This window comes from Zootoca vivipara, chromosome 13 (genome assembly GCF_965207765.1).
Source record: "Zootoca vivipara chromosome 13, rZooViv2.hap1.1, whole genome shotgun sequence".
Classification (NCBI taxonomy): Eukaryota; Metazoa; Chordata; class Lepidosauria; order Squamata; family Lacertidae; genus Zootoca; species Zootoca vivipara.
This window is the reverse complement of record NC_142596.1, coordinates 5,587,105-5,607,770: the sequence shown is the minus strand read 5'-3', so window position 1 is coordinate 5,607,770 and position 20,666 is coordinate 5,587,105. Positions and strand designations below refer to the sequence as shown.

The window sequence follows — 20,666 nt, the reverse complement described above, 5'->3', positions numbered from 1 at the left end:
TAATGTTTTTTATCATTGGTTCTTGACTGTTTCTCAGGGCAATCCCCCCAGGAGATGACAGTTGAGCTCCTAGCCGATACAGATATCAAGATTGCTCATCCGGTAGCTAAGTTTACTCTGGCAGCTAATAAGTTCTAGATATGTGAATGATTCCTAATTTTAAAACCTCAAACTGAAAATTTTCATGTTTCAACTTTTATAGGTCATGTTGCGTGATTTCAGCCTTGATCTTATCCCCTGCTGCACATTGTAAAGGCCTTTGGCTATATACAATAAAATGATTGATTGAGAAAGATAAACTGAAGATGAGACTTGCTTTTAGTGTCAGCATAGTTTGTTTCAAAATAAAAAAGATAGCAAATGTCATTTCAATTCTTCCCGTTTAGGATTTGCGACCATCTATGAGAGCATTGGATCCCTGCGGCAAGTTCTTGAAACCAAAATGAAACTGGATAAGGAAGAGCTGCAGAAGCAGATTCAGCAAATGAAGTAAAGGCATCTGAATGCAGCTCACCTGAGCAGCTGGAATAAAAATGGATCTGGTCTGCCTATAATGTTATTGATCCAAGCTGCGATATAAATCTGATGCATGGACAGAGCTATGTGCTCCCGATCGTGTGGAGCTGTATGATTACTGTAAATAGTAAAAAGACAGCATTGCTATCAAAAAATACTTTTTACGGAAGACCTGTGAGGACCACTGCCCTGTAACTCCAGATCTAAGCCCCATTGACTCCAGAAGAGTTATCTCACATAACTTGGGTCACAGATTTTTGTCAGGGACTCCAAATGCTTGAGCAGAGCCATGTATTCCAACATGCCGAAGGATGCAAGATCTCCAGTCTTCAGGGCACTTAAAAGCAATTCAGGTCAATTCAATCAAGTTTCATTCACCACCATGGGACTGAATTGGGTTTAAATCTGTGTTGCCATCATTGGTTTCTGTTGTGAGGCATAAAAGTGCTAATCTATATTCCACTAAAATCAAGAACAAAAATCCACCAGAGAACATCCATAATCAGTCAGCTGGCCAGAACAGGTGTTTGCAACACAGCCTGCTGCTGAAGGGCTGATGCTCTATTGCATGTTACGCTCCTCCGTTGGTTGCACAGATGTATACCCTGCCTTGTTTAATTTATTTATTTAAGACAGGGATGGGAAACCTGTGGTGTCCTTCCAGATGTTGTGGGACTCCAATGCCCCCCCCAATCCCTGATCACTGGCCATGCTGGCTGCTGGGAGTAGGGGGCCCATCTCTTTAGTTACGTACCGCTGCTCGGCAAACCTCAGAAAGCGGCTTTACATAAAAATGTTAAAACAATAAGTATTAGTTAAAACCATGTACAAGTAAAAGAGACAAGCTACAGGGAAAGAAAGCTTTTTGAATCTGAGATCTCTCCTTGCCTCTGGAAAGGATAGTTCTTGGCCAGCCTTCTATAGGCGGTTCTTGGGGGGAAAGAGAGGCCACCTCAGCTTGCAGGGCGTGATGAGGCGATTGCCCAAGCTGCTCTGTGTCCATTTTCCATGCAAGGAAGGTATTGAGAAGGTTACAGTATTATTGCAAATGTTTTGCAGCTTTGGGGCTTTCCCCATGAAAATAATCTCTTAAAGCTCAATCCACAGAAAACCTGAATTGACATTTGCTCCAATTCAGCTTCAAACAGCAGGTTTTCATGGGGAAAGCTCAAGGCAAAACAAGAACAAAACACTTGGACAGGGAGCGTTAAAGCCTTGACCTCTGCCTAGAAGGGGCAGAGCAAAAGGTAAGCGTGGATAAGCCCTGACTGTTCCCGGGATCCTTAATTTTCCCCTCCCCTTCCAGGCCACTCTCTCTTGCAACTCTTGTATCTTCTTGTGTCTTATGCCTTCCTCCTGGCTCCCTCAGACTCTTATTCCTGCCTTCAGAGCTCTTGCCTTCTCCCTGGCTGAACTGCTCAGGTCTTTGCCATCCTCCTGCCAGGCCCCTCTGTCGTGGTAGGCTACCTCATCCAATCACTGCCAGAGGCTTCATGGCCACTTGCTTTCCACAGAGGAGACGCCAGGGCCAATTCCCAGAAGCCTCTTTGATTAGAAAAAGTATCCCTTAATAGGATGATAGGCAGCGACTTTCCGGGGGTTTCAGGCAGGGAGTCCCTTTCAGTCCAACTGGCGATGCCACGAGGACCTCCATTGGACCCGAGACCTCCTGCATGCAAAGCAGGTGCTCTGCTGCTATCCCTTCCTCAAGTTTACAAGTGAAAGGGAAGACATTTTGCTCTCAGAAACTCTGGAGAACCATAAGCTGCTCAGAAAGGACAACACTGCCCTACAGGCAGCTGTCTATGTCCACTGCCACCAAATTCCCTCATCTGTTATGAGACCCCGCTGCTTCACAAAAGCTTGCCAAGCCATCTAGACCAAGGTTATCAAACTCCTGCCTTAGTTTCTCTCAGACAGAGTGAGGAAACCTCTTGGCCTGAGAGCTGAATTCCCTCTTGGCCAACCCTCCAAGGGACAGAGGCCACAGTGGGCATGGCCAAATAGCACATGTACAACACACATGTACTTGCATGCAAAGAGTATGCACACTAATGTATGCATTCCCTCCCCTCCCCTCACGCCAGCAATTAGGCTGAAAAGGGGTATTTTGGCTGCTTTCAAGCCAAACTGCTGGAGGAGGCAGAGGTATTCTTCCTGGAGATTGCAGGAAGCAGATTGCTTCTTCCACCCTGCAACAATTGGGCTTGGTGGGTGAGGGAGCCAGCAGAATACTTTTTTCTAAGCCTAATTTTGTCGTGGGGGCTGTTTTCAGCAATGGGGGTCTCTGTTCAATGGGAGGGGAGCCTAGAGCTAATGCAGCAATGGGCTTCTATACCCAAGCATGTAAAATTTATATATAAAGGTAAAGGGACCCCTGATCAATAGGTCCAGTCTCGGACGACTCTGGGGTTGCGGCGCTCATCTCGCTTTACTGGCCGAGGGAGCCGGTGTACAGCTTCCAGGTCATGTGGCCAGCATGACTAAGCCGCTTCTGGCGAACCAGAGCAGCACACGGAATACCTTCCCGCCGGAGTGGTACCTATTTATCTACTTGCACTTTGATGTGGTTTCGAACTGCTAGGTTGGCAGGAGCTGGGACCGAGCAACAGGAGCTCACCCTGTCGCGGGGATTTGAACCTCCAACCTTTTGATCGGCAAGCCCCAGGCTCAGTGGTTTAACCCATAGCGCCACCCACATCCCTAAAAAGCCATGGTTAATTGTTGCTGGAGAAACCAGAGCCTGTTTTTTAATGCCAAGACCACACGCGTGTCCAAATTATGCATTTTGAAGCCCCATTTATTTTTCACAGGAATTAAACACACCTGCAACCAGGGCTGGCCCAATGTAGATGTTTATCACCAACTCCCGTTCCTGATGTAAATCTTCACTCACTCCTTCCCTGGTGGGGGTGAGGGAACCATTTTGTGGTTCGCCTCAAGGCAAACATGTATTGGGCCAGCCGTGCCTGCAGCTGTTTCCCACTGAAATCAGCGATACTTAACACTGCACTGCCACTGCAAACCTTCGGTTTAATTTGTGTTTGAGCCTTTCTACAGGACCCTTTCCCTGCTGTCTTCAGCCAGAACAGCAGGTGACTCTGTACAGGTACTTTGGCAAGCAAGCACCTTTTCTCTCTCTTGTGTTTCATTAAGATTAAGGGTCAATTTTTTGTAATAGCGCACGGTGCTGCTGGATATTGTGCAACATTTCCTTCTGATTCATAAGAGTATAATGAAGAGATACACCAAGTGAATAGAAAATGCAGAAGTGTAGTGTATATTGGTTGTGCCAGGGAATATGTTGGTGGGTCTGCCCCACTCATGGAGATTCAGGGAAGAGCCACAGCTCAGTGGAAGAGTAGATTCAATCCCCAGCATCTCCAGGTAGGCCTGAGAAAGTCTCCCCAGCCACCCACCGTCTGAGGCCCTAGAGAGCCGCTGCTGTCAGTCAGTGTGAGTAATACTGAGCTAGATAAAGCAATAGCCTGACTCATGTACAGTATTTGACAGCTTCCTATATTCCTGATTTTCAGCTTTAATTTCTTAAAAATTAAACCTTTTTAGCCCTTTTAAAGGGAAAAAATATACAGGCAGAATTCTATCAGAGACTCTGTTAAGTCACAGACTTGCTCCCACCTCCCATTGTTTTGACCAATGAGCACAAAGGCACTAGTTTGACTGACATGTTTGATGTTTATTTCATAATTCTATTAAAATGTGATTTTATTACAATCTTGCATGGGTAAACAACCTTAGACATATTAAGTTAATTGCAACATAGGGCTTTCCTGTATTGCATGACATACTGTGATCCTCCTCCCCCCCCCCCCCCCGCATACAGTATTCCCTATTTCTGGCTATGGGCTTCAGTCACATTGCTTGCCTAATTTGGGGGGCTCCTTGTGCAATAATCCCACCTGCACTGGATTTGGAATGCCTGTAGGCTGATCAACAGCAAAGCCTGATAGGTTTGCTCATTTGCAGTTTCTACTTTGATGGTTTAGCTGGTGGTGGGAAGAAGCCATGCAGGAGTGTTTCATGGCATCAAATGCATTCATTCATTCATTCATTCGTTAAATTTATATACTACCCTTCATCTGAGTCTTAGGGATGCTATGGTTGGCTGATTAATTTACTGTTAGTAACAAATTTATCAGACATGCTTTGACACTTTTCATAGTCCAAGTTGCTATCTCCAGATTCAGCCCTACACTTAACTATTTTAAAGGACTAAAATAAGCCACTCTTGATATACTCTTGGACTGCACTTGACTGACCCCTCTTTTCTTGTTGCCCATGGCAGCCATTGTGCACTGGCAGCCACAACACTTTTATCGAGCTGTGAGTATCGGCGGCACCTCATTATTTACCAGTCACTGGGTAACTGTAAATTCCTGAAAGCACGGTGGAGGTGTGTGGGTGAGCATTCATCCAAGTTTAGTTCTGTTCCTTTTGGATTCCAGTGATAGAGTCTCCAAAATGCACGAAACACTTGCTGCAGAAGCAGAGCCATACCTAGGCTCCCTTGCACCCTTGGCAAGGAGCTGTATCAGCTCCTTGTGTGCTCCTCCAGACTAGGAGCAGACTAGGGAGTGTGCGCATGTGCAGGCAGGCTCCTAGCCACTCTGAGCAACAGTGGAGAGCTTTGATTTTTGCGCCCTCCTGGGCCTGCACCCTTGGTAGAGGCCAATCTAGCCAACCCCTAGAAGGGAGGGAGGGGTTGCAGCAGGCCTCTCTCCCTCTTGTGGCGCACAGAGCCAGTGAGTCTTAAAGGGCAGCACCTTCCCACAATCCAAGGGTGTATTTGCAGCCTCACTGCTTATGCACCAAACTCCGCTCTGCCCACAACTTTCACCTCCAACTTGGCAACCCACCAAGCACTTGGATCAAGATGAGAGCCATCACAACTGGTTCTGGGGCCGTGGGCTGCTCTGCCCATGACTGCCCTTTCATTTTTCTTCCTCCTTGCACCAGCAGGATGGCACAGAGCAGTCTGACTTGCTCTGTTTTACCCTTGCAGGGGAAATCAGAAGGTACCAACCATTCTCCGCAATTGGCTATGGCCTGAGCTCCCACTTGAAAAGCTTGGTTCCTAAGGAAACAGGCATGTCACACCAACAGTATCTGTGCTAAGGATTCTCTGGGAGAGAGACATGAGCTGCAGAGGGACAGCTGTCTGGGTCCCCTATTACTTTCAATGGTGCTTGCTCAAGAATTGGCTCATATCCATGGGTTAGAATGCATAAACTGTTCTTACGTACACTCTGCGTATGCAGATTTTTAAACCAGCTTACTTCTCAATGGGGATCAGTCAAATAAAAAGCTCTTTGCTTCAGTGCTTTGAGACTGTCCTGCCCTGTTGTTGGTACAATCCAGTCCTGCAGCAGCCCAGAAAACACTACAAGTACCTTACAGCTCAGTTTATGTCCTTGTTTGTGCAGTAGAACTCACTTTTCAGGATCAATATCTGGAGAGCAGAGTGGGCCCCTGATACTACAGAAGGTAGTTGTACCACCAGGATTGTGAATAAAGCATCACAGAGGAAACACTTCACAAAACTAGGGCTGAGCATTTTTTTTCTTCAGTGATGATAGTTCCATTATAAGAAAAATTAAAAAGTTGTCAAGCGACAGTGTTTACCCACCAGCTGTGCACCTTGATTTGCAACATCTTGCAAAAGAGCTTACCAGAGGCTATTTTGACTCAACTTTGTTAATGAAGTATAACTGCTTTAAAATTCAAATTCAAATGGCAGCTGAATCTTGTCCTGTTTACACAAAGCTAATGATATGAATAAACATTTCCAGGTATTTCTTCAACAGAATTGTGAGGGGAAAGAAATACATGTATTTTAGTTATCAATCTAGCAAATATGCAGCCATAAATATTAGGAGAAAGTCCATTTAGCCTTTTATAAACAATAAAATACAGTTTATTGGTATTGTAAAAACTATAACTGTGAGAGGACAAATGGAGGAAAACAACAAATATGTATAGATTTGAATAATTTTTCCTGTAAAACTTTGCACAGACAATTAGATACAACTTAAGACATTCCAGTTGGTTACCTGGTTTTTGAATTATCTATTTTAAAAATCATTTAAATCTGAATAAAATTGACATTTTCATGCTATACATTATACTCTGTATTTTTTCCTGTCTCAACAAATAGTAATTTAAATCAGAATATGAATGGTAAGTTCCGAAGTTGTTGATGAGAAACCTTCTGTTCTGCAAACCCAGAAACTTGGGTGTATGTTAAGGAGAGAAAGAGTAAGTTTTTTGCATACCGGTATGTGTCAATCTTCCAACCCCATGATCTTCAACAGGACCGTGTACTGTTGTTAACATTTATTTATAAACTTTTACAACTTTTAAAAAGCACAACAAAGCAATCAGCAAGATTAAATATAGCAATGCAGAAACAAAACAATGGCACAATAAAATATACTCAGGGGCAGGCAGAAGGTAGAGATCATGCTCTCTTGGTATATCTTTTAGTGATTTGCAGTAGAATTATCGAGGTTCCTGATTCTCAGTTGTTTAACAACAGTAACTCCTCACCCCCTCAATCCAAATTAGGCTGCTTAAAAGAAGCAACTTTGGGGGAAACCAGGAATAGATTTTTGTATGAAAGGAATGTGATATCAGTTATGGAACTAAAAACAATTTCCCAGGCTAAGATAAACTGAGAGGTGCCCTGTTTCGTTATTCTCCCTCCTTTTCCTTACATTTTTATTTTGCTCTTGGGTGCTGGACCTCTGCCTTGTAGGAGAAAACAAATGTGGTTCAGATCTGTGCTTGAAAGTGTGTATTTCTTCCACAGAAGAACTAACCTGCAGAAGTAAAATTCACTGATGCTGTGACAGCTCAGAGGCATGTTTCTGGTGATAAGGAAAAACAAAACTTGGGATGTGGGATTGCTCCGCTGCCCAGCTTGTCAGGGTGCCACTCCTTGCGGGTCCCTCCGGTCAGCAAAGAAAGAGTCTCCAGTCAAGTTAGAAGAAGCAAAACAGCAGTCAATAGACCCAGTTCTTTATTGTTGCAACAAGGTTCAAAACCCACAGCGAGTAAGAACCCCAAGCAAGGGGTTGCACAGACTTTTAAAACTTCTCTCCCCACCTTTCCAATCATATACTTCCAACAGCATTATCAGTACATCACAAATTTGTCATATAGAAGGAGGGGGTGGCATGTGGAATTCGAGCCTGTCACCCACTCCTGTCAATCACCCCTATTTTCCACACCTAATTAGCAGCTTCCCTAAGAACAATAAAAATATTTACACTTTTCCTCTGGACTCTGGACTTTCCTGTTTTCAGGCTTTGAAAGTACAGTACCTGGTCTCAATCCACTCTACCAATGGATTTCTGTCTGGGTCATTGTTACTCCCAAACACATCCTGTCTCCTATTGTGTTAATATCTATGTAGGGGTAGGGAGTATGTGACTGTACACTTGGAGGATTATGGAGGAAAGCGGTGCCTTGGATCCACATTTCCAACAGGAGCAAAATGCCATTGGAACCGAGGGGATTGGTTAAACTAGGGGTCAGCAAACTTTTTCAGCAGGGGGCTGGTCCACTGTCCCTCAGACCTTGTGGCGGGCCAGATTATAATGGGGGGGGGGAGAGAATTATGCAAGAGCGGCAGAGGGACAATGAGTGGGGTGCAAAAGGGCTCCGGAGAGGGGCTGCTTAAAATGACAGCCGCTCAAGCGCTGCTACTGCTGGCACCAACAAAGCCCAGTCCCCTTCCTCCTCTAGGCAGGGCGGGAAGAAGCCAGGAGAAGGGAGGGAGGGAGGGAGGGAGGCGGCGGTGGTGACACCGTGTGCGGGAGAGGGAAAGAACGTGTGTGCTGGCGATCCATGTGGCGATTCCTGGACTGTCCGTGGGCTGGATCCAGAAGGCAATTGGGCCTGATCTGACCCGCGGGCCTTAGTTTGCCTACCCATGGGTTAAACCGCTGATTTTCTGTTAATTTCTGAAGGTTTGTACAATATGTATTTTCTACTCAGCCAAGTTCAAAACTACATTGTATCACTTAGAAGAAGAAGAAGAGGAGGAGGAGGAGGTGGTGGTGGAGGAGGAGTTTTATCACTACCCGAAGGAGTAGAAGCTTTATCACTGCCCGAAGGAGTCTCAAAGGGGCTAACAATCTCCTTTTCCTTCCTGCCCCACAACACACACTCTGTGAGGTGAGTGAGCCTGAGAGACTTCAGAGAAGTGTGACTAGCCCAAGGCCACCCAGCAGCTGCATGTGGAGTGGGGAAGCAAACTGTTCACCAGATTATGAGTCTGCCGCTCTTAACCACTACATCACATTAAGCAATCAAAACCAGAATGGATACATTTTATGAACTCTACTCCCATTGTTGATTCGTCATGCACAGCATGGGAGGCACCCAGTGAACTGTGCAAGGCTGAGCTGGCTGTCCTGCACGGGCATTGCAGTAACTTCCCTGCTTATTGTGTGTTCCAGACACTATGGGCCACTGTTTTGCAACATCTGATTGGCTGCCTGTCAAAATCTAACGGTCCTGATTGCAGAAGACCGTTCCAGAAGACCGTTCAAGTTCTGAAATGTTCAAAAACTGAAAACTCAAAATGGATATCTCAATACGGAAATGGTAAATAATTAATTTAATTATGTGCTTGAATAATGGGTCATGGGACTTGAGACTCCAACTTTAGAACTCTTGTGTTTGTATGGCAGAAAGCCTGGAAGTTAGTTCAGCATCCAAACTTGTACATATAAATAACATGTGCATCAACTCAGTAAGGGAGAGTTGATTAATTTTTTAATTAATTTTAATTCTAATTTTGAACCCACATGGTATGGATTAATCATGTGAGAATAAATGATAAACTTTGTTTCTAATAAATCTGTCACTGCTAAAAATTTGTATGAATAAACCCATGATGGAAATAAGTTATCCTGGAGTAAAAATAACTGCCCATAACTGTAACAGTTTTTTCTTCCATAATAATTTTGCTTTCTACAGGTAAGGAGTCTGGAAATTCTTACTGCTCTCTACAGCAGAATGTTTTCTATTGTATTTGAATTACCAAAAAGATTTTCTTTCTCTTCCCTCCCACTGGCAACTAGGTAAAGGAAATTAAGCAGATAACAGGAACAGTTATAAATAAACTAGGATGAATAAATTTTCTAACTTAAAAACTTTATATGGTTTACGGCTTACAAAAAAAGGATCATCATTTTGGAAAACCCTTCACCTGTTTATCATTTGTAACCCCCTCCCATGCTAACTAACTATGTTTTCAGTCCCAGAAGCAGTTTTGTTCTCTCTGCAGACTTAGGTGCTCCAGAGATGCATCTCAACCCTCCTGATTAATGGAAGAAATCTGCCAGGAAATCACTTAGAATAATGTTACAGGTAGGTAGCCGTGTTGGTCTGAGTCGAAACAAAATAAAAAAATTCCTTCAGTAGCACCTTAAAGACCAACTAAGTTTTTATTTTGATATGAGCTTTCGTGTGGTATCTGATGAAGTGTGCATGCACACAAAAGCTCATACCAAAATAAAAACTTAGTTGGTCTTTAAGATGCTACTGAAGGAATTTTTTTATTTAGAATAATGTGTTTATTGCAAGCTTAAGGCTTCCCAGATAACAGCAAAGTATCAACAGCTATTTATTTTCATCTGCATGAAACCAGGACTTGTGGGGTGGCAGGCAAAGGGGGGCCTGGAGGAAGGTGACTTGCAAATATATATTTTTGGACTACAACTTAAGAGTTGAAGCTCCTGGAGATTGAAGATATTTGTGAAAGCAGCAAGAATTTTTTCAAGACCAAGAGATTTCCATAAATAATTAGATATAGAATTGGTATTTTGTGTTATATGGTAGTTTGAATTTAGTTGGAACTGTAAATTGATGTATTTAATTGGGTTGTACCAGATTATTTAAAAGTAGGTATGAAGGTTTCCCCATGTGTTTTATGTCTTTGAATAGATCAGGTTTTTGTGAAATCCAAAATTCAAAATAGGTCAATAGGTGACCACATTTCTTTGTCTCTACATGTGTCCCAATCTTCCCTACCGGTATTGATCCAATGGTTTCAGGAGAAGCACCATGGGAAACAAGTTAATAGTAGCACATAAATATACAGTATGCTTTGATACAGTATGCCTTGAGCTCCTTGTAAGAAACGCGGTATGAAAAAGATTTCAGGAAATAAACCACTAAAAAGCCAGCAATAATGCTTATAATTTAAATTAACCCCACCACCACTAAGCAGAACCCCCTTGCGCGCCTCCTGGCCTATGTGTCAGGGGCAGCCCTCACCCATCCCTCCTCGGGGCCTACCGAGGAGGGCGGAGGCGGAGGCGGCCAGGCCCTTCGCCTCAGAAAGACCGGACTACAAGTCCCAGCATGCTCCGGGGGCAAAGCCAGGTCTGGGGAGGGCGCTGCGGAAGGCAGCCCAGCCCTCTAGCCTCACACCCTCTCAGGAGCGCAGAGAGGCGGTGGTGGCAGCGGCGCTGTTGCTGCTCTTGCCGCCACGATGCCTTCTGCGGGCTGCTGCGAGGAGGCAGAAGGCGCCGCCGCCGCCCCTGGGGAATGTCCCTTCTCTGCGAGCCCTCCGGCGGCGCCCCCCTCGGCCTCGGAGAGGCCCCGGCTTTGCGGCTACCTGCAGAAGCTGACGGGGAAGGGCCCGCTGCGGGGCTTCCGCAGCCGCTGGTTCGCCTTCGACCCGCGTTGCTGCGCCCTCTACTACTTCAAGGGCTCCCAGGAGGCGGTGCCCCTCGGACGCCTCGACATCGCCGGAGCCTCCTTCAGCTACCACCAGCCGGCCGAGGCCCCCAGCGCTGCCGCCCCCAGCGCCGCCGTCCCGGCCTCCGCCTCCTTCTCCGCCGCCTCGTCCTCCTGCTCCTTTTCCGGCGGCGGCGGCGGCAGCAGCAGCGTCGGCGTCGGTGTCGGGGATGTAGAGGCCGCCCTCGGCAGCACATTCGAGATCCACAACCCCGGCGGCGTCACCGTCCTCAAGGTAGAACGGGGTCCCCCCCCAGGGTGGGTCCGGGGTAGCTGCCCCGCTTTGCCGGCCCCGCCGCACGTTCGTCGTTGGGAGCTCCCCAAAGGGGTCCTGAGGGAGGGTCAAGCGGGGCAGGGAACTCTCCGAGGCGGGGATGGACCTCCAAGTCAGCCCCCTTAGGCTTGTGGGGCGGGGCTTGCTCTCAGGTAAGTTCCTCATGTAAGGTCGCTTACAGTAATTATTTCATAAAATTTACATACCGCTTGATTGTTGGTAAAAACAAACCTTCAAATCTCTGCTCCTCCACCAATTGCCCTGTCTGAAGGAACCGGATCCCAAAATCATCTGGGCTCAAGCAGAGCCTGCTTCTACTTAGAGGTTTGTGCAAGTGCCTTCAGCAGAGTTAGACCATTCCTCCATCCAGCTTAGTGTTGACTGCTTAGCAGGGGTTCCCCAGGATTTCAAATGGGTATTTCCCAGCCCTGCCTGGATATACCTGTGACTGTTTGTATGCAAAGCATGTTCTGGCACAGAGATATTCTTTCCTGATAGGTTAACCTGTCTGGGCATATCGTCTGGCACTTCCTTGGAAATCCTTATTCATCTATATGCAGGATCAGAGGAAGAGATTGTTGGAGAATTTAATTTGGTTTGCCTAACCTTGTATTTGTGTTACCAATATGATTACACTAAAACACACACACAAATCAGCATTAACTAATCTGGATCACCTGTTCTCTTTCCCCTTTGATAACTTCTGGTTCTGTTTTGAATCTCTTTCACCCAAGCAAGAAAGACTGAGGAAAGGAAAACCTTCCAGTTTCATATCCAAAGGTACCTATCCCTAAAGCATGGCTAAAGTGCACACTTATCAATGTCATTGTGGGCAGTACCTAGAGAGCTGCTGAGCTGGGATGGTGGCAAAGACCACATGGCACCTCTGTCCAGATAGTGTGTGGTGTAAGCCAAGAAACCATCAGTCAGCATTTGAGGAAGAACTGGGACAATTCACTTCCCCGTTATAAAACAAGAAAAGCAAGGTGAAAAAACTGAGTTGCAGAACAGAGCTAGACCTTTTACTCCACAGTTCATACCAGAATTATTTCTTCAGCAGAGTAGTCTAGCCCCACAAGCTAATAAAAAGTATTTCAGTGCTGTCTGTGCCTGAAGCCATATGCCACGTGTAACTGCAATACCAAAACATGTCCAAACAGTAATAAAAAACAGAAATTGCATTTACTGCTCTGCCTTTGGTATTGCTATCCATGTACAAATAATTTAATAAACAATGCATTTAAAACTGTAAATGAAAATGTTTCTCTGATTTAACCAGTTCTGAGAGAGCTGTGCTCTTCAGTGTTAAGTTTCCATAAGTAATTTTCTCTTGTAGGTATTAGGTGCTCTGTTACAAAATCATTCTGAGAATTCTAGCATCTTGCTCAGTAGGTTGGAGTTGAGGGCCTGAACAGCAATCTGTATACAGCATGAAGGCAAAATGTGGTATAATAGCTGGCAGCATATTTGGAATTAAGTCCTGGTGAACATTGTGGGGTTTATTTCTGAGTAAACATACTTACAGTGGGACTGTAAAATGATGAATTGCTTCAGTAGCCAGGATGAGTACAGTATGTTAAAATGCACCCTGGATGTACCTGCTTCCAACATTTGAATGTTGCCTTGCCAGTAGCCTTGACCTGTGACTGCAAGAGGCATACCTTTCCCTTTTCTAGTTGAGTATCAATGCAGTAATTTCACAGTACCAGGTGGCACTAATGTTTGGTGGGGTGGAGTGACAAAAGAATAAGGTGGTCAATTGGTTCTTCCTTAATTGTTAGTTTTATCATTTTTGTTGGGCTTCTCTTCCCTTTTGCTCTGATGTTGCTGAGCTGGCTTTGAGCCACCTTCTGTGACTTGTTACACTTATTCTTTAGCTGTGTTCGGGCCACTGTATTTCATCTTAACATTCTGCTAAATGAACAAACCTTATTCATTCATGTGTTGCTGCTTCATTCTTTTCCACATAGGAGTGATCAAACAAGCCATAGCTCCCTGTTTTGTCCAAGCTGGGAAACTATGGTTGATGAAACATGGTTTCATGTTCTGTAGCTGTTCACGATAGTAATAACCTCCTTTATCTTGCAAAAAATCCAATGATGGCTCTGTGGAAAGAACATCCTGGAATATCCAAGCATCTTGTCCTACTACATTGGCTCTTAGGGTTTGGGTGTGAAGAGGATTCCTAAAGCCTATTAAAAGAATAATATTTTTGCTGCCAAATGTTTAGTTTAGGCGTTGGTGTTCCTAAATATTTATTTCAGGATTAAACGGAGCCCATTACTGAATTTGTGCTTTACATTTCAAGCTTACTGGATTTATCCTTTCAAGGAAAAACTCTGTATAAGAGCAGAACAATATTTTCAAGGAAGAAAGTCAAATCAAACATAGGCTTCTTCATGCTCACATGCTTTAATATTCCTAAACTTGCTGCTTATTCACGGTTTCTGAATGTATCATTGTCTGGACTCTCCCATCCATTATTCTTAATATTATAGGAGCACTAAAAACGACTTGGAAATATTAAATCTGTGTCCTTTGGGGAGTTTTTCCAAGTCACCACTTTACAGCTAGCAGTTGTGCTGTGCTTGTGTAAAGCAACTTCAGGCCTGTTGTACTAGTGCAGTGTGGCTTCTGGCTGCATTGGGGTGCTATTCATTTAGGCAGCCTCCTGTTCCAAGGTCAGATATGTTAAGTGTGCAAAATGTGATGTAGGTAATGATGTGATGATGCTTTCTGAACTATATTGGCTTAAGCTGGAGGTTGTGAAAGCCATAAGGAAAGAGCAAAATGGTTTTAGGTCTGCCAGCGGGTAGCACTCTGGGTTAAACCACAGAGCTTAGGGCTTGCTGATCAGAAGGTCAGTGGTGTTTCCGTGTGCTGCTCTGGTTCGCCAGAAACTGCTTTGTCATGCTGGCCACATGACCTAGAAGCTGTATGTCGGCTCCCTCGGCCAATAATGCGAGATGAGCGCCGCAACCCCAGAGTCGGTCATGGCTGAACCTAATGGTCAGGGGTCCCTTTACCTTTTAACCTGAATCCTAAGATAAGAACCCACAGGCTCAACCTTGATAGACAGTTATGACTGAAAAGTTGCACAGCAAAAAAATTTTTTGCAGAAAAGCTGTGTCTGTCGCAGTGTCACTGGTTGCTGTGAGTTGCTTCCAAGTAAATGTTGTACATCCTAATTGAATACAGTACTTGTTTACCCAGACATGCACGCCACTGAACTCCAATCTTGTTAGGCCTACCTGAGAAAAAGTTACAGGGGTTACAGTGGGACTTCTGAGAATGGTGCTGTTATTCAAGCATGGTGCAATGCAGTTTCTTGACATTTGGCTTCCTCTTGTGGGTTTTTCCTATTGAGTAAGAACATCCCTTCCCTTAACTAGCCATCAAGCACTGTCTCTTCCAGATAATTTCATGCCTTTGACAAAGTGAGCTCGTGCCTATGAAAGCTAATGTCACAATCAATTCATAAGTATTTAAGATGCTTATTTGCCTGGGTGATATTGACCTTTATTGCTTTTGCTGTGACAGGAAGATGAATTAACTTACAGCATATGTTGTGGTTGCCTGTTTCTTTGAAGTTTCAGCTTTCTTTCCTGTTCCTCGATCTTATCGATGTGTAACATGTTTTCTTTATAAGGAAGACAAACTGTAAACATTCATCATTAGACAGATATTTTAAGTTTTGGAAAGGCAGTCTGAAAAATGTAAACCACATCATGAAAAATGGACTCCCCAATAATCAAGGGTCCATTGTGGTCTCCCCATCTGCCCCAAGTTGCTTTCTATATGAGATTCATTATTCTGAAAGTATTCATTCTGTTACTAAACATGATCCTATTATTATTATTATTATGGGGAAATCTAGATCAGTTTGAAGAAAGTAGTGGCAAGCATGGATAAAGTGTGAACACATAGAGCACTGTGCTGATGCCTTCCAATAACAACATGGCAATAGTAGTCAAATATTCCTGTTGTCAACTACAGAGAGAGGTAGACATGTAATGGGATACCAAGCCATTGCAAAAAATGCAATAGCTAGGCTTGCTTGACAGGTCCCCAACTTAGATGAAATTTGGACTGCATGAGCCACATTCACATATCAGAACTGCATCTTTTATCTTGTAAACGAATACTTAGCATAGAAGGATGCATATCCCTGAACACAGTTGTTGGTTTATTTCCATTTTAGTGCAGCTTATGGCCGACCAGCCTTTCTGTATTTTCCTACAGATGACAGACACCTTATTGTGTGTCCCTGCATATGCAGGCACCTTCCATTCCTTGTGCATTATTCCTCTTGTAATGTTTTCAGCATTTTTGCTTGTGTGTGTAACAGGCACCAACACACCAGGATATGAAGTACTGGCTTCAGGAGCTTCAGCAGAGGAGATGGGAGTATTGTAACAGCCATGATGCAACTAAGAGAGTCAGTCAAATTTCACCGACACCATGTGACTCCTCCAAAGGGCTTGTTGCCAAAGACAATACTGGTAAGCTAATGTTGAGACCGGTCGAGAATGTGATTCATATAACTTTGTTGGTGGCAGTATCATAATGTTTTTCAAATTCTAAGTGCAACTGCCAACTCTGCACATAGCTCAACTTAGTTTTCATGAAAGGTAGATGGTGGGCACATTTAGCTGAAGTGTAGAGAGGGTGCTTGATAATGTTTAGTGGATTGTGCTGTAACTGCTTATTCAGCTTTTAGTGGCTTCTTTATTTAATATTCAATTTGATTTCCTGTCCTGCTCCAAATTCTCAGGGTGAGTTGGAACATTTCAACCACTGGTGGCATAAAATGCAATGTAAAACTTTAATTTGTCACCGGCATGACACCAGCACCACTATATGCTAAAACATAAAATCTGTCATGTTCGACCCATCACAGATGTCAAGGTTTGTGAAGTTCATTAGATTCTCTTAATCCTGAGAAGAAATAAATAAAGAAGAAATAAATCTATCAGTCTCATGTAAATAACATTTGGAACAGGAAATCTTAGGATAGTAAACAATTCAAGGGTCATCCCAGTTGCTTGTTGGTTTTTATAGGATCGCCCTGTAAGTCCCAGTGTTATCTCCACAATCCTTCAAAGCAGCCCCAGGTATGTTTTAACCTTTGTGTGATGTTCAGTGCTAGTAGTATAATATGTGTATGTTATAAATGGGTGGGAATAGTAATACTGGTTCCCCTCCATATTTTTGTGAAAGATATACAGTATATAAGTACATGAACATTAGGTAGAGCACAGAGCCTCCAAAATGTGGTTTTAATTATAAGAAAGCTCCGGAAATAGTGGAGTTGTGCCAGTAATCCAGCCGCATTCAGACCAATGAAGGTCATCTTCTGAAGAAAATACAGTACTGCATTTTCACAATTTCTGTTCTTTAGTTAGATTTTTATTTTAAAAAAAATACAAAAACAAACCATATTAACTATATGGAAACCAAGATTTAGAAAAGCTATAAAATGCTATTCTGACTGAAAACAGAAAGTATCTAGCATGTAACATTTTTTAAGAGTTCCAAATTTTAGCTGTCAATACAGTGGTACCTCAGGTTACAGATGCTTCGGGTTACAGACTCCGCTAACCCAGAAATAGTACCTCGGGTTAAGAACTTTGCTTCAGGATGAGAACAGAAATCGTGCGGCAGCAGCGGGAGGCCTCAATAGCTAAAGTGGTACCTCAGCTTAAGAACAGTTTCAGGTTAAGAACAGACCTCCAGAACGAATTAAGTTCTTGACCCGAGGTACCACTGTATTGGCAATAGACTTTGTAGATCAGCATTATTGGCATAAGCAATAAAACCCCACTAAGTAGCAGAGAGAGCTTCTAGGTCCTCAGTGCCTTTCAAGAGTTAACTTATCTTATCAGAAATGGCCGCAATTCGTTGTCCCAGGTTTTGAATACTGAGCTTGAGTGAGATTTCCCCATAAGAATGTGAGGTTTCCTCACACAAGTCATGGATTGAATCTTTAAGATCAGGTAAAGGAAGACAGGAGTGCCTGGCGTGCTATGGTCCATGGGGTCACGAAGAGTCGGACACGACTAAACGACTAAACAACAACAAAGAAAGTACATGTAAATTGGGCCAAAATAATTCTGTAAGTGCATTGCCAAATGTCTGTGTTCTGACCAGTAGGCCAAATTATAATTGGTCAAATTTTGTTGAGACAAAATAGGTACCTTAGTAATATCCTTACCCAAAATACAGTTATATGTGGGTGTGATTGCTTTTCTCTTCCCAACTAGTATCATGCTTTAAACATTCAGCTTCTGAAAGTTACTTGGCAGTTTTATTTTTAACACAATTGATCTGGGAAGTGGGATTTTCTACTTAATGGGCCATCTTTTTAATTTCATTACTCCTGGAATTTCATAAATCTGCTGCAGAATAAGTACAGTCATACCTCGGAAGTCGAAAAGAATCCGTTCCAGAAATCCGTTCGAAAACTGGAACACTCACTTCTGGTTTTTGTTTGGGAGCCGGAACGTTCGACTCCCAAGGCGTTCAGGAGCCGAGGTACAACTGTACAACTTTTTTGAAGCTGATTTGAGAAATAGCATTTTTAGAAACCTTATTGATTTTATGATAGTTATTCAGTTATGCCGATTGTACCTTTCTAGACCCAAAAACTTTGCGATAAATAAAATGAGATACGTTGGCAATCTACTATTGCTGGGGTTTTTGCTGTTTGTTCTATGACTTATATTTTTAGGGATTGTAATTCAAGGAAGTAATTTATTGTTAACTGAATTTTTGTAGACAGCACTGCCATGTTTATAAGTCAAGATACAGATACTTTAAATATTTTAAATGAAAACTTTATATTACAATTTACAATAAGTGTGATTTTGCATTACTGTTTGTCATCCAGCTGAAACAATAAGGCATTCATGGTAGTTTTCTTCCTAATGTTCATGTTTACAAAGAAGTGGGCAGTGGGTGTAAAATATAGTGCAATGTTGTGTATGGGGACCATTGTACTACCAGCATTTGGAAAATTATTCCAAATGAAAACTGCTTTGAGCTTTCTCTGATTTACGGTAGATTTTGTGTGCAGAGTCTTGTCTTTCTGGCTTCATTCCTATATTTGTATGTAAGTGAATACAAGCAATAAATAACTGCAGTATTACAGATAACTGAGGAAATTGTATGTATTCATCGGGTGCTGTTATCAGATCATAAGGTAATTTAAATAGCACATTTCTGACTGCATCATTTTCATTTAGGTTAAATTGTATTTATAATTGATATAAAATAAGTAGTGGAGGTATCTTTTGTTGAAACACCTTCTGTGCTGGTAAAAGTTTTATGTAAGGTCCCACCAAAACCATCCTTTTGAGTAGATGTTTTTAAAAAAACCTAGATGAGAACCCAAGCAAGGTTTCATGCCAGTCAACAGCCTGTTGTTCCAGTAGAATGCCACAGGTGTCCTAGTCATGATTAAACCGGCAATGGACAGATGATATGGGGCACTCCCTTCCAGTGTTTGTATTAAGAGTAAGTTGAACATAAATTACCTAGCAATTGAATAACTTGCTGCCTCATCATACTGTTTTTCTATGGTCACCAGTAGGGAATGCCACTTATTAATCGCCTTCTAGCTCATAATTACCCTGCCAAGACCACAGTTGCAAGCACTCTCAGGCTGAGAGTTTTGTGGTTGATCTCTTCCAACACCATGGTTTTTCATGAAGTGAATGAGCCTATCCTGCTACCATGCTCTTCCTCCTATGTGGTTGGGAGGAAGGCTTTGGAAGCCTTTACTCTCAGTTAACTATGATTTCCCATTTCCTCATGGCCTGACCACTGACAAAAGTCTGTTTCAAAACAAGCCCACTTTAAACAAGCTAGCCTGTTTAAAACACCCAAGTTCCCCAGTTCAGGTGAAACCGTAAACAACAAAAAGTGAAAGCTCCCAAACTCCTCATAGCCATTTTGTGGAAAGAGAAGGTTCCAGGAGGAGGATCAACCCATTCACATGCCACTAAGACATTGTTTAGATTTGTGTCTCAACCTAGGAGTCTCTCCTCCCTTGCTAATCACAACAGCCCCAAGAATGAAGGTGAGGGAACTTCATGTTGTGGGGGCACATTACATGATGAATATTTGGGAACATGCAGAGCTCACTTAACTTAGAAAGGTTGTATTTGGTTGTCTTCCACTGATGTAGCATTTTATTTGGCTAAAAGCTTTTCCTGCCGAATCGTTGATGGTTGTAGTCTGTTTTATGTAATTTTAATAACTGAGTGTTAAGCAGATCTTTGGCTTCATCCAAGCTGAAAGACTGTGTCCTTGATTGTAGGTTATGTAAATGTCCTCACAACACTCCAGCATTCCTGTGGATTTCATACTGGTTGTGATCTGGAGAAGAGAATCCATACAAATGTGATGTGGTTTTACATTACTGTATATGCATTTCTGTCATAAAACAGCAAGAAGTGTGGGCATTCTGCAAACTGTCTTGTTAACTGGGCATGAGCATTCTTTCCTTGGGCCGTGTTGGTTGGGGAGGGGAATTGCTTTGCTTTGCTTCATCCGGCTGGTTTTCACACAGTACTCATTTTAGCAGAGTGCTGATAACTTTGTACTGTAGTGGAAATTGTTGAAGGTGTGTCTACAGCTCTAAACTTTGCTTACCTTGGAGCAGTGGTTTTCTTGAAACTTGTAAATCATTGAATGCTTTAGATCCAGGGTATACCCCTTGTTAATGGAGACAAAGTCTTATATGGTGCAGCCATCAAATGTATGCAATTTGGTGCAAGGAGGAGGAATACTTCAATAATCTTTTCTCTCTTTTTCTTGCTCTATTCTTCTGTGATGCTGATGACAGAGGGAAGAGTACTAGGAAGGACTACCTGTTAATCTATCACTCTTGATAACACTGAGGGCTAGTGGGAGGTGAAGGAAGGAAGGGCCTCCTTGCTAAGAAAACTGGGCCCTATGGCTTTCGCGTGCCTGCAGAACTTTGGAGGTGGGCTGTCCCACTTCAGGTGGCATAATAAATGAGGAAGCTTCAAGGTGTATGTAAAGATGCTGCTAGACTGCCCAATGATTGCCAGCTCCTCTCCATGCTCTGGGCCCTTTG

The 20,666-nt window shown here is 43.2% G+C and overlaps 2 protein-coding genes across 3 annotated transcripts in view; both read left to right on the top strand.

Moving 5' to 3' along the window:
- FAM81A (family with sequence similarity 81 member A) overlaps positions 1–4,249 on the top strand; it is a 39,828-nt gene extending 35,579 nt beyond the window's left edge. For both annotated transcript variants that reach the window (XM_035132252.3, XM_088657295.1), the window contains exon 9: positions 387–4,249. In XM_035132252.3, coding sequence (XP_034988143.1) covers positions 387–493 — 107 coding nt within the window. In that variant the 3' untranslated portion in view covers positions 494–4,249. The remainder of the gene's footprint in view (positions 1–386) is intronic.
- A 6,686-nt stretch (positions 4,250–10,935) lies between these two features.
- Positions 10,936–20,666, top strand: part of TBC1D2B (TBC1 domain family member 2B) — a 45,398-nt gene continuing 35,667 nt past the window's right edge. Inside the window, exons 1-2 of the mRNA XM_035130903.3 lie at positions 10,936–11,524; positions 15,912–16,065. Of these exons, the coding sequence (XP_034986794.1) occupies positions 11,042–11,524; positions 15,912–16,065 (637 nt within the window). The 5' untranslated portion in view covers positions 10,936–11,041. The remainder of the gene's footprint in view (positions 11,525–15,911; positions 16,066–20,666) is intronic.